The sequence below is a fragment of the Garra rufa genome, chromosome 14, assembly GCF_049309525.1.
Source record: "Garra rufa chromosome 14, GarRuf1.0, whole genome shotgun sequence".
NCBI classification, from domain to species: domain Eukaryota; kingdom Metazoa; phylum Chordata; class Actinopteri; order Cypriniformes; family Cyprinidae; genus Garra; species Garra rufa.
This window is the reverse complement of record NC_133374.1, coordinates 20,505,882-20,520,605: the sequence shown is the minus strand read 5'-3', so window position 1 is coordinate 20,520,605 and position 14,724 is coordinate 20,505,882. Positions and strand designations below refer to the sequence as shown.

The window sequence follows — 14,724 nt, the reverse complement described above, 5'->3', positions numbered from 1 at the left end:
TAGCTTGTTGTACTAAAAAGTATTTTCTTTTACCTCCCATAGTTTTGTTCATGATTTTTTAAGGATGAGGACATGTCACACAGCCTGTTCATGGCATCTGCTTAATTTGGCAAGTCTTTACCAAGTAACAGATGGATTTGCATGAAAATACCAGTGATTGACTGGATGACAGATTTGAATAACAAAATATATGGAAAGCGTAGAAGCTAGTTTTTGTCACTGAATAAAAAAAAAAAAAAGGTAAATGCCACTTTTTATCTCGCAACTCACTTTTTTTTCTCAGAGTAATGAGATATACACTCGCAATTCTGACACTTTTCTCAATTGTGACTTTTTTTTCTCAGAATTGCCAGTTTATATCCCGTAATTGACTTTTTTTGTTTGTCTCGTAATTGACTTTTTTCTCAGGATTGTGAGTTTATATCTCGTAATTGTAACTTTTTTTTCCAGAATTGCGAGTTTATATTTGCAGTTCTTTATAACACGCAGTGAGAAGTTATGAAATCAGAATTGAGATATAAACGTGCAATTCTGAAAAATAAACTCAGTTTTGACTTTATAACATGCAGTTGCAAAGTTTGTCACAATTGACTTTTTTCTTAGAATTACGAGTTTGTTTCTCGCAATTGTGACTTCTCAAAATTGCACAATTATCTTGTAATTTACTTTTTTTACTCAGAATTGCGAGTTAATGTCTTGCAATTCTTCACAACATGCAATTAAGTGAGAAGTTATAGTCAGAATTGTGAGATATGAATTCGCAATTCTGAGAAATAACTCGCAATTGTGTGTTAAAGTCAGAATTGAGATGAAGTCAGAACTGCGAGATATAAACTCAAGCAGCTGACTTTTCTCAGAATTGTGAGTTTATATCTTGTATTTGTGATGTTTTTCTTAGAATTGCGAGTTTATATCGTAATTTGCTTTATTCTCAGAATTGTGAGTTTATATCTCGTAATTCTGACTATAACTTCTCACTTAACAATTGCATGTTATAAAGAATTGCAAGACATTAACTCGCAATTCTGAGTAAAAAAAGTAAATTATGAGATAATTGTAATTTTGAGAAAAGTCACAATTGCAAGATACAAACTCGTAATTCTGAAAATAAGTCAATTGTGACAAACTTTGCAACTGTTATAAAGTCAAAACTGAGTTTGCAAAATCTCAATTCTGATTTTATAACTTCTCACATGTTATAAAGTACTGCAAATATAAACTCGCAATTCTGAGGAAAAAAAAGTAATTATTTGCAAGTTTATATCTCATAATTTACTTTTTTCTCAGAATTGTGAGTTTATTTCTTGACTTGACTTATATCTTGACATTATTTCTTGCAGTTGTGAGTTTATATCACAGTTCTGAGAAAAAAAATCTGAATTGCGAGATATAAACTTTTACGAATTATGAATTTTGATCTTACAATTCTAACTGTATTTTTCGCAGTTGTGAGTTTATATCACGCAATTCTGACTTCATAACTCACTTATAGGTTTATATCACAATTCTGAGGAAAAGATTTTAGAATTGTAAGATATAAACTTGCAATTGTGTGAAAAGTCCGAATTATGAGTCTCAATTCTTTATTTCTCACAATTGTGAGTAAAAAAAGTCAGAATTGCGAGATATATACTCACAATTAAACAAAAAATTGTGACTTTATCTGACTTTATTTCTTGCAGTTGTGAGTGAAGTCAGAATTGTGAGATACAAACTTAATGTTTATATGATGCAATACTGAGAAAAAGTCAGAATTGTGACTTTATATCTCTGACTCTTCTCTCTCTCTCTCTCTCTCTCTCTCTCTCTCTCTCTATCTCTATATATATATATATATATATATATATATATATATATATATATATATATATATATATATATATATATATATATATATATATATATAATCTTTCAATTCTGAGAAAAAGAATCAGAATTGTCACAAATAAAAAGTCACAGTTTTAAATTTATTATTCAGTGGCGGAAACAGGCTTACATAGGAAAGTGATTCTCCTTCTTTCAACACTGATATTCTAGATAAGCGTAATCATACAGTTAGTTGTTTTTTATCCTCCATGACCCAAACAAACCTGTAGCCTACTTTAAAATGTAATCCACCAGCTGAAAACCACTGCTGTTCTTTTTATCCAAACAGTTTCAGTATTTGGTTAAAAGTGGATAGTTACTAAAAATCGCTAATATCATTGTACATAAATGATATAATCAGCGGAATTGCGCAAGACTTCTCTCGGATACCATAAGAGCCCCATAGTCATTAGTGTTGCTTTATTCGGATGATATTTACACTGTCTCTGTGCAACTCACAGCGGGCCGGAAGCAATTTGCACGTCACGAGTGGGCCCAGAAGGCAGCTTACCTCTTGGGTTGCACCCTAGAAGAGCTCTCGTCTGCAATCTTCAAACACCAGCCCAAAGGAACCTTACAAAGATCCACCTCATTCCGCCAGGGACCTGATGATGTCGGGACAGGAGACAACTCGGGTAAGATCTTGCATAATACAAGACCTCTGATACAAAGGAATTGTGTTTGCTGGCTTTGGCACTATTAAAATTTATGTTTTGCCTCGCAGCTCCAAAGATCACAGCTCTGGAGTGTCTGGAGGCCATGGCTGCTGGACTCTACTCTGAGCTCTTTACTCTGGTCATCTCACTTGTTAACAGGTAATGTTTGCTTACCTCTCATGGTCAGGACATTAATTTTCTTTTTATTCAGATGCAAAGACATATGTGTGACCTGGTTCATTTTATAAGTTTGGGAAAAATACCAAGGTAGAAGTTCATAAAAGAATAAAAAATATACCAGAGTAAGAAGAGGCTGTTCAAATGTTATTTTTTTCTTTATTTTTCAATGGGTTATTGGTGATACGTTGTAAAAAGTGCCAAATTCTGTCATGAAGCTCTAGATGGCGCAGACTGATGGGTCGTTAACACACACTGATGATATTCAAAGCTTGGCATAAGCTGATTGGTTTCTTGGTGCTTTACATTTAAATAACTGTTAGCATTCACACAATTCACAACAATTTGAGTTACTCTGAAACCCTCCACCTCCCCAGCTCCACCTGTATAGATCTGCTATTGGTTATTATATATGCTATTCATGCAGCAGTATTTCTTAAATACTCACAGCACTGTATTGGCGTATGTAAAGTCTGTATTGTTTGATGACTCTAACCTACTTTAACTGTCTATGTGTTGTTTGTTTTTGCTTGTTTAGAGCACTGAAGTCGAGTCAGCATTCCCTGTGCTCTCTGCTAATTGTGGACACGCCAGGATTCCAAAACCCAAAATTTGCCAAGCGGGACCGTGGTGCCACCTTTGAGGAGCTATGCCACAACTACACCCAAGAACGTCTCCAAACACTTTTCCACGAACGCACCTTTGTACAGGAGCTAGAGCGCTACAAGGAGGTGCAGCAATCCACCCCTTTACAACTTTTAAATGATTCTTTTTTTTTTTTTCCTTTAAATAAATTATAGGCTCAATTCTGTTGGGCTGTGTCTAGCTGAGTTAAATCAATGTTGATTTTATTACAACCTCAAATTTAATTATGCAGATTTAACATGTTTATCTAAGCCGTCATAATCAAATGTGCTTGCCTTGTTAACAAAATCAATAATCAAGCTAAGTACATGAGCCAATCAGAGATCAGTCATAGAGATAAAAGTGCTGTAAGCGATGTCCTGGAGACTTTAAGTCGGCATGAAATAAAAATTCTGTTCTAAAAATAGTTACAGTTGCAGTCAAACGTTTACATACACCTTGCAGAATCTGCAAAATGTTAATTATATTACCAAAAGAAGAAGGATTATACAAAATGCATGTTATTTTTTTATTTCGTAGTAAGATATTTCACATAAAAAAACGTTTACATGTAGTCCACTGAAGAAAAAGTTGGTTGAATTTATAAAAATGACCCTGTTCATAAGTTTACACACACTTTTCTTAATACTGTGTTTTTACCTAAATGAGCTTTTTTTTGTTTAGTGATAGTTGTTCATGAGTCCCTTGTTTGTCCTAAACAGTTAAACTGCCCACTGTTTTTCAGAAAAGTCCTTCAGGTCCTGCAGATTTTTTGGTGTTTCAGCATTTTTGTGTTGGAAAGGGCTTAAGCCCTTTCCAACAATGACTGTATGATTTTGAGATCCATCTTTTCACACTGAGGACAACTGAGGGACTCACTGTTTAAACACTCACTGATGCTTCTAAAGGGGAAAATGATGCATTACGAGCCAGGGGTGAAAACTGTGAGACAGAATGGAGATGTGTATAAGATCTTAAAACTCAAAAAGTTTTCACCCCTGGCTCTTAATGCATTGTGTTTCCTTTTGAAGTGTCAGTGAGAGTTTTAACCTTCTGTAATAGTTGTATATGAGTCCCTTAGTTGTCCTCAGTGTGAAAAGATGGTTGCAATGGTTGGAAAGGCTTCAAATACACAAAAATGCTGAAAAAACTAAGAAAAAAAAAAACAGCTGTGGATCGTTCAAGTAACAACAGTATTAAGAATCAAGTGTGTGTAAACTTTTGAACAGGGTCATTTTTATAAATGTAACTATTATTTTCTCTTGTGGACTATATGTGAACGTCTTTTTTGTGAAATATCTTATTCAGGTCAGTACTGAATCAAAAATGGCATGCATTTTGTATAATCGCTTTTATTTTGGTAAAATAATTAACATTTTGCAGATTCTGCATGGTGTATGAAAACTTTTGACTTCAAATGTACATTTAGTAAAATTTTGGCACCTATCTATGTGACAAAAGAAGTGACAACTTCTCAATATTGTGTCAAATCTGAATGATCTGCTTCAACTACCTTGCCGTGCTTCCGTGTGATTTATGTAAATTGATTGACAGGCAGAAACTGCCTCACAGTCATCTGATTGGCCAGCGCTCATATTTTTGCCAGTTCACAGAACCTAGGGCTGTTATTAAGACAGGCCACTGAATTCAGTGAGACATCTGACTGCTGTTCCGTACAAATCGCTTACAGCACCTTTAATCAAAGGTCTTGAAATGATCAATTTTCATGCTTGAGTTTTGATCGATCCTGATTCTAAGCCTCTTACTTGGTTTTTATTTGGCCACAAGGCTGTAAAATCATAGAACAATAGAAACAATGAAAAAATAGAAACCTTTAACCCAAAATCAGTTTGAAATTGTAGCTGACTAATACTCCCTCTATCCCTGTTTAGGAAAACATAGAGCTTGCATTAGATGACATAGAGTCCAGTACATCACTGTCTGTATCAGCTATAGACCAAGCCTCCACTCAAGCATTGGTAAGCAACTCTCTTTCCTCCCCTCGTCTCTTCTTACCTCCTCAGGTTTTTGTAGTGCATCCCAGCCTGTCCCCAAAGGGGCCTTATCTGGAGAATGTGTGCTTTTCAGTTTCAGCAGTGACTTGAATCACTGAGTTTTCCCTCGTCTCTCACAACGCTGGGGAAAATTCAGTTTGACTGCTTGAAAGTTCTAGTCAATGACTTTTGTGTCCTTTTAGTTTGTCATTTGAGCACAAACTCAACCTTAAAGTTGTTATCTGTGGCGACAAGTTATTATATTGTCGTATCTAGCCAGTCGTTGCAGGAGCAGCGTGTCAGGAGCGTGGCTTTCTGGGATGTTAATGAGACTGGAGAGGCTGTTCTTCTTCTCTATGTGTGTGTGGGAGGGTATTGAGTGGGAAGCGCCCTCCCTCCTCCTAAGGCACAGTGTTCAGCATCTTTGTTAATGAAAGCACTTTTGATGACATTGTCTCTGTCACAAAAATGTGTCGGGATCATGCTTAGTAGTCCCTGTTAAATATGAAACGTATTGGAATCGGAGACATGTATGAGCCTTTATGCAGATTTTTAGCTTGGATATTATTTATACCTTAGAGACACTGTGGAACTGTTCAGCATTTCAGCATTCGTCTGTATGTATATCAGGGGCATTTCCTCTGAGGAGGCAAGGGAGGCAGTGTCTCAAAATATTGGATGAGAAAAAAATCGTAATATACAAAAACAAAACAACGCCAATATTACAAAATGTAACGTTACAAAGTGTATAAATGACTTTTTTTAAAGAAACATTGTCTAACAGCAGCACCAGCAGGTGAAGTTACAACGGGAGTCAGGGTTGCCAGGTTTTCACAACAAAACCTGCCCAATTGCAACTGCACTCAAAACTAGTCTAAAAGTAGCCCAGTCAGGTTTTGAGGGGGGTCCCCCGGTAAAAATCTAATTCCAGGGGGTAAAATACACGTTTTGTGATGGAGTTCCTCTGGTAAAATTAGCATTCCAGGGTTATTGGCTAAATATTACTTTATTGGGGCTGCTTTAACCCGCGGCAACAGTATGAAAGTAGCCCAATTCTGCGGGAAAACCGCTGACTTGGCAACACTGCTCTCACTTCCCCTGAGCCCATTGAGTTTTAACAGACCCACTAAAGCGTGCGGTGGGTTTGGTGGTGGGTAACTGAAAAAGAATTGGGGAAAGTCACATCACGAAAATTGCGATATGATTGGATATGACTGGTTATGATCGGCTGTGATTGGTTTACGCAATAAATCTCGCCTCTTGTGTTTGTGTGTTCTCACAAATCAGTCTGAATGAACAATATAATGGTGTTAATGGAAAGACTAATGAAAAAGTAAGTAAACTACTCACACATTTAGATATAACCACTTTGTTGCGTCAAAATAAGACTTAAAATGGCATGAAAACATAATGTGTGGAAATTTAATGAGTAATCAGGTGAAATTTATAGTAAATCTGTGTTTATGGCCAATATTAATCAAGCTTTGATGACTGATGATCTGAAAAATTAAAAAATAGCTTAATGATAACTATCAAAAAGAATAGCTGAACAAGTTCACAAAATATGTTGTTTACATTGTTACTGCCTTGAGTTATTATTTTAGAATAAATGTAATATGCTTAAAAACACTAAGTTGATCAGATTCATATTTGGCTTTAATAAATAAATTAATACAAAAAAGAAAAAAAAACTTTAGGGCCCTCATTGCAGCAACCAATTTCCATTAGTATCTCAGGTAACCATCTTTACTTATGATTAAATTAATAGATTTAAACAGACATCCTCAGCCTAAAAATTAGATTTTAGATTAGAATGTGTCATTAACACATGACTGATTGCAAAGACGAAGAGTGTGATTTTATTTCTGACAAGCTGCTTTGAGTATCACTGAAGTGTTTTGAGTGCCTCCAGTGGTCACGATCGCCAAGTACAATTTTGCGACTTGAGTAAACACAAATGCCTATATAGTCATGAAATCCTAAGTCTTTCTCTGCTTTTCAATTTGCTGACGTTTTGAAAGAAATTCATATTGCCAAATGAGCACTTTAAAAATTAAGTAATTGAAAGCACACGTTAAAACAACCTTGACGAGTTAATTAGCCAATCTGTGCCTGATGGAAGTGGTACTGAGGCATAGTGACGATGGTCTCATCAGTGTGAAAAGTAATATTTAAAGACATATTCTGAGCATATTCATAAGCTGAAGTAATTGCTGTAAGTTCTTTTCCGCACCAGTCTCATCCGCAGTTATTCAGCAGCCTGCAAAGTGTCAGTGCGGTAATGCAGAACAAGGGAGAAGCCATTACTGGTATTAATTGCTTAAGTAGACAGCCAGAGTGTAAGGTTTAAAAATGCCTGCCTGACTGCCCTGGAGCTCTTACTTAATACAGGCCTTTAATGAGGAGCACAAGACTAATAGCTCATCTTTTTCCCCCTCGTTTTCTCCTCCTCTCTCTTATTCTATAAAGGATAGTAATTGCTTTCATGTAATGACTAATGTTGTGTTTGAGGTCATTATCGAAATATGAAATGAAAAGTAAATTAAACAATGCACAGTCTTGATTAATGAAAAGGATTTGAATTGCGAGTAAACAAAGTTCTTGAGGGAGATTGAGCTTGTTATAGTCACAACGCAGCATGCGCATTAGGGTCCAACGTCTTGTTAGTCGCACCGTTGATTCACAGGAAATTCATTTAACATCTACAGAGCTTTGATTATAAAATGAAGATTTGATTTTTCTGACTGTTTCTGGGTTTAACATTAAGAAGTGTTTACACTCTGGCCCAAAAGTGGGGTTAAATTGGGGGCTCGTCCGGGATTTGAATCAGTTAAAGAAGTAGTTCACTTCCAGAACAAAAATTTACAAATAATTTACTCACCCCCTTGTCATCCAAGATGTTCATCTCTTTCCTTCTTCAGTCGTAAAGAAATTGTTTTCAGAAACATTTCAGGATTTCTCTCCATATAGTGGACTTCTATGGTGCCCCTGAGTTTGAACTTCCAAAATGCAGTTTAAATGCAGCTTCGAAGGGCTCTACATGATCCCAACCAAGGAAGAAAGCTCTTATCTATATACTTTTTAACCTCAAATGCTAGTCTTGTCTAGCTCTGCGTCAACTCTGTGTATTCCGCTTCAAGACAGTTAGGGTATGTCAAAAAACTTTCCCCCCAAAAAAAATATTTACGACTGAAGACAGAAAGACATGAACATCTTGGATGACAAGGGGGTGAGTAAATTATCTGTAAATTTTTGTTTTGGAAATGAACAACTTCTTTAAATTGGGGGCTCGTCCGGGATTTCAATCAGTTACATCCCCAGCTCTCTGGGTTTTATTACAGACCATTGTCTACGGTTCGACAAGTGTTCTTGCATGTCCGTGTGATTCAGGTACGGACCTTGGCCAGGACAGATGAGGCAAGGGGCCTGCTGTGGCTGATGGAGGAAGAAGCTCTGCAGCCTGGAGGCTCGGAGGAAACTCTGCTGGAGAGACTCTTCAGTTATTACAGCCCTGTGGACGGGGAGAACAAAGGTCAGAACACAATACACCTCCCACATGCCCACCCACGCACACACTATAACATAGACATTTATGTATGAAAAAGCCATGCAACCTCATGTGCTCAATGCATCCCTCAGGACCCGCCCTGCTGCTGAAGAGTGAAAAGGCACATCACTTCCTGTTGGGTCACAGCCATGGGACTGACTGGGTGGAGTATGATGCTCGAGGCTGGTTGAGCCATGCCAAACAGAATCCTGCCTCTCAGAATGCGGCCATTTTATTACAGGACTCTCAGAAGTAAGACCCTCATGTATATTGTACTTGCTTTCGAAATTTTATTTGAACCAGTTATGTTGCTATTATTGCTATTATTTTAAGTCATGTTAAAGTCTATTGTCAGCTTAGGTCTATTTTTATTACCACAGAAAATTATCTGATTCCTTGATTAATCGACAGAATAATCAACCGATTACTCGATTACCAAAATAATCGTTAGTGACAGCCCTAGTTTATTGTTTAAAAGAAGAGAAATTAAGACATTCAAGAAATTGTAATATTTATTGATTCAATTTTACTCGATTAATCGGCAGAATAATCGATCAATTAGTCGATTTACCAAAATAATCGTTAGTGACAGCCCTAGTTAATTGTTTAAAAGAAGAGAAATTAAGACATCCAAGAAATTGTAATATTGATTTAATTTTACTCGATTAATCGATTACCAAAATAATCGTTAGTGACAGCCCTAGTTTAATGTTTAAAAAAAGAGAAATTAAGATGGCAAATGAATTGTAATCTTTATTGAATTATTTTTACACGATTAATTGGTAGAATAATTGACAGATTAGTCGATTTACCAAAATAATCGTTAGTGACAGCCCTAGTTTATTGTTTAAAAGAAGAGAAATTAAGACAGCCAAGAAATTGCAATATTTATTGATTTAATTTTGCTCCAGTAATCAGATGATTATTCTATCAATTAATCAATTACCAAAATAATAGTTAATTATTAGTTTATTAGTTTATTGTTGAAATGAAGAGAAATTAAGACAGCCAAGAAACGTTCATATTTTTTATTTAATTTTGCTCGATTAATCAACAGAATAATTGTCAGATTACCAAAATAATTGTTAATGACAGCCCTAGTTTATTGTTTAAAAGAAGAGAAATTAAGAAGGCAAAGAAATTGCAATATTTATTATATATATTTTTTTTTTTAAAGATTTTTTTTTGGCGTTTTTGCCTTCATTTTGATAGGACAGATCAGAATTGACAGGAAGCGAAGTGGGAGAGAGACAGGGGGTGGGGTTGGGAAAGGTCTTCGAGTCGGGATTTGAACACGGGACGCCCGGAGCGCAATGGCGCTGTATGTTGGCGCACTGCCCACAAGGCTATCGGCGCCGACAATATTTATTGTTTTAATTTTGATTGATTAATAGGCAGAATACCTGCTAGTGACAGACCTAGTTTAATGTTTAAAAAAGAGAATGTTTAAAAATTATTTAAAAAAAAAAACTATACCTTCACTGTTTGGGGAAGCTAATGTTGCTTGTTACTGGAAAAAGCAACTGCTGAAATGTGATTATGTACAATGGTAACATTTTTGCTTATTTCAAATGTTGCATAATTTACTTGTGGAGGCATTAAATGATCCAGCTCACTCTGTTTATACTCTGGTCCTTCTCTCTGCAGGAAGAATATAAGTGGCTTGTTTATGGGGCGTTCAGGGGGAGCCACTGTTTTGTCAGGTTCTATTGCTGGGCTTGAGGGTGGATCACAGCTGGCCCTGCGCAGGGCCACAAGCATGAGAAAGACCTTCACCACTGGCGTGGCTGCCGTTAAAAAGAAGTCTCTCTGCATCCAGATTAAATTGCAAGTGGTGAGTACTTCAAATGTAAAAAATACATCCATACACTAATGCATTCAAAACAGCTAGACAGAGTGCAATGGAATGGAACCTTATTATGGACTACCTTGACTGGTACAGAAAACGCAGGGCTCAAGATGTTTTTTTAAAGATCCTAGAGGTAAAACTCAGCATGCTGATTAGAGCACCACCACTAAAATATAAAGTGAAAAACAATTTAGATAAACTAGTCACCCAGTTTTTTTTTTTCGTTTTTTTTCTCATTTTAAATATGTACATATACATATGTATGTATAAACCATTTGGACATATTTAACTGAACATAGGTTACTCATGACCTTAAAGACACATTGATCTAAAGGCGTATGCTTTATTAGATTAGAAAAAAAGGTAATGTATCAAATGGTAATAACAATAATAATAATCATCTTCATTTTATTTTAGTCATTTATTTTATTAGCGTGAATGGACCAGAGAGTGAACTAAATTTTTTTTTTTTTTTTTTTTTTTTAATTATTATTATATTTTATGAGCATGAATCGACCATAGAGTGAATTAAATTGTAGTTTTATTTATGTATTTTTTTGTTATATTTTATGAGCATGAATGGACCAGAGAGTGAAATTAATTGTAGTTTAAATGATTTAGAGTTTTATTTTATTTTATTTTTTTATTTTATTTTATTTTATCTGATCGAATATCTCAGAGCAGGGTAGCCGATGTCCTATTTAAGGTTTAGTCACACGCAATTGCTGCAATTAAATTTATTTATTTTAATATTTATTTAACATAATATTTATTAAATTACCAAGAAGTACATAATTTTAAAATGAAACAATATGACAAAAAAAATTTAAGAACTTGATTATAAAAAAAAACAAAAAAAAAAAAAACTGTAAAATAAACATTAATCATTTAGAAAGAGCTGTCAAAATAAAGGTCCCACTTCCACTTTTCAGCCAAACAGAAAAAATATATATACACCAAGATGTTATAACCCACTGAGACAGGTCCTTACATCAGAAAATTTTATAATGCAGTCAAACAGCTTTTCTGAATTTATTGTTACTATGTTGTATGTTACCCATAGGATGCGCTGATAGACACCGTGAGGCGGTCCAGGGTGCACTTCGTCCACTGTCTGCTGCCTAAATCAGAGTCTTCGGCTGGGGATTTGAAGGTGCCGGGAGGACCCTCATCTCGCTCTGGGGAAACAGATTCGCACGGAGAAAGCTGTGACAACGGCCTAATGCAGCTGGATGTGTGCTTGCTCCGAGCACAGCTGCGTGGCTCCAAACTGCTTGACGCCCTGCGTATCTACCGCCAAGGTTAGAGTTTAAAAAGCAAGGCATTTAAAACGTAAGATAAAGACAGTGACTGACCCCCGTTATCGATCGGTGACCTTTATTTTGAAGAGAATGTAAAAAAAAATTATAAAGAGAGGAACGATTTAAAAGTTCAAGTTTTCCATGCAGGTTTGACTTTTCCGAATATTGTGTTTTTCTCGCAGGGTTTGTTGACCTTTGTTGGTTTATGTGGCCAGACGCTTTGTAGTATTCTAGATGTCATTTTTTTTTATTCTCTGAGATGTTCATGGTCTTATTTTGTTGAGTAGTGAACTAAACTGTAAGTTTAATTGATTTTTAATTGTATTAATTTTATTTTATTTTTGAGCATGAATGGACCAGAAAGTGAACTAAATTGTAGTTTAATTTAATTTGAATGAACTAAACTGTAGTTTAAATTCATTTTGTTTTATTTTATTTTTTTGAGCATGAATGGACCACAGAGTGAAATAAATTGTTTTAATTTAAATTGATTTTAAATAGATTTTTTTTTTTTGAGCATGAATGGACTAGAGAGTGAACTAAACTGTAATTTTATTTTATTTTATTTTATTTTAGAGCCTGAATGGACTAAAGAGTGAACTAAACTGTAGTTTAGATTTTTTTTGAAGCATGAATTGACTAGAGATTCAATTAAACTGTAGTTTAAATTCATTTGTTTCATTTAAAAATTTTTTTTGAGCATGAATGGTCGAGAGTGAACTAAATGGTGTTTTTTTTTTTTGAGCATTAATTGACTAAAGAGTCAACAAAACTGTAGTTTAATTTAATTTGTTTTATTTATTTTTTTTGAGCATGAGTTGACTAGAGTGAACTAACCTGTAGCTTAAATTAATTTGAGTTTTATTTTATTTTATTTCATTTTATTTATTATTTTTATTTTTTAGAATCGCTGTCAAAATAGTCCCTAAGCTAAAAAGAAAAAAATAACATATCGGCTGATAACTTAAAACTGCCAAATATCAACCACTAATCATAGTTAGAGTTTCAAAAGCAAGGCATTTAAAACATAAGATAAAGACAGTGAATCGATTCATGCGTTATCGATTGGTGACCTTTATTTTGAAGAGAATGTAAAAAAAATAGTATGAAGAGAGGAAAGTTTTAAAAGTTTTCGATTCAGGTTTGACTTTTCCAAATATTGCGTTTTTCTCGCAGGGTTTGTTGACCTTTGTTGGGCTTATGTGGCCAGATGCTATATAGTATTCTAGATGTCATTTTTTTTATTCTCTGAGACGTTCATGGTCTTATTTCGTTGAGTAGTCTTTTTGAAAACATTGCAGTGAAATCAGCAAAATGTCACCGGAAAATGTTTTGCCACATTTCAGCCTGAAGCCCTGAGTAAGCAGAACATTCTCAAGATAAGCGACTGACCGATGCCCTCATCGTTGCTCTCTGCTGAACCTCCACAGACCCTGTAGCTTTCTAGAATCGCACGTGTCCTTCTCCCGTAACGTTTCTGTCATTTGGCTCTCCTTTTCCTCAAGGTTATCCCGATCATTTGGTCTTTTCTGAGTTCCGGCGCCGCTTTGATGTGCTGACTCCCCACTTGATGAAGAAGCATGGGCGGAACTACATCGTAACCGATGAGAAAAGGGTGAGTGTCTTTTTGTGTGTGTGTTTGTGAGTGTGTTGTTTCTCCAAACGGCGTTTGGCTCCTCCTTCATGAGCTGCTCTTCCATGTAATTGATTATGACAGTGCTCAGGGCAGAGAGCTGTGTTGTTGATTAATGGGGCTGTAGTACACATCTTTTCCCCCTTAATCCCTGCTGTGCTCTGGTGACAGGGCAATAAAGGCTTTAATCAGGGCCCAGAGTGACGACTCTATCAGTGGCATCCTGTCCTATCACTGACCCTGCTTCTGTTATTGAGCCTACAAAGACCTGTAATGTCTTAATGTGAACATTGTGTGTGTAAAGTGATGTATATGTGTATGTACATTTTAAATATGTACATATACATATGTGTGTGTATATACAGTACCAGTCAAACATTTGGACATATTTATCTGAACAAAGGATTTTCATGACATGGCATTTTGATCTAAAGGCATATGTGTAAATGCTTAATTAGCTTTATAACAAATATAAAAAGTAATGTATGAAATGGTAATAATGAATTTACTAAACTAAACATTTTGATGACCATTTTATTCAGAGAGTAAACAAAATTGTAGTTTGAATTATTTTGAGTTTCATTTTATTTTATTTTTCCGCATTAATAGGCCAGAGACTGAACTAAATATTTATTTTATTTTATTTTATTCAGAGAGTAAACAAAATTGTAGTTTGAATTAATTTGAGTTTCATTTTATTTTATTTTTCCGCATGAATGGACCAGAGACTGAACTAAATTGTATTTTATTTTATTTTATTTTATTATTTATTTTATTTTATTTTTGCATGAATGGACCAGAGAGTGAACTAAATTATAGTTTTATTTAATTTAATTTTATTTAATTTTATTTAATTTTACTTTATTCAGAGAGTGAACTAAATTGTAGTTTAAATTATTTTGAGTTTCATTTTATTTATTTTTATTTTTCAGAATGAATGGGCCAGAAAGTGAACTAAATTATTATTTTTTTTTTTTTTTCACAAAGTGAACTCAATTTTATTATATTTTATTTTATTGCATGAATGGACCAGAGAGTAAACTAAATTGTAGTTTAAATTATTTTGAGTCTTATTCT

General features: G+C 34.8%; 1 protein-coding gene across 3 annotated transcripts in view; it reads left to right on the top strand.

Moving 5' to 3' along the window:
- myo18ab (myosin XVIIIA b) overlaps positions 1-14,724 on the top strand; it is a 153,711-nt gene that overhangs the window by 74,146 nt on the left and 64,841 nt on the right. For all 3 annotated transcript variants that reach the window (XM_073818419.1, XM_073818418.1, XM_073818417.1), the window contains exons 12-20: positions 2,328-2,501; positions 2,591-2,681; positions 3,238-3,430; positions 5,216-5,302; positions 8,708-8,849; positions 8,957-9,116; positions 10,512-10,698; positions 11,777-12,014; positions 13,520-13,629. In XM_073818419.1, coding sequence (XP_073674520.1) covers positions 2,328-2,501; positions 2,591-2,681; positions 3,238-3,430; positions 5,216-5,302; positions 8,708-8,849; positions 8,957-9,116; positions 10,512-10,698; positions 11,777-12,014; positions 13,520-13,629 — 1,382 coding nt within the window. The remainder of the gene's footprint in view (positions 1-2,327; positions 2,502-2,590; positions 2,682-3,237; positions 3,431-5,215; positions 5,303-8,707; positions 8,850-8,956; positions 9,117-10,511; positions 10,699-11,776; positions 12,015-13,519; positions 13,630-14,724) is intronic.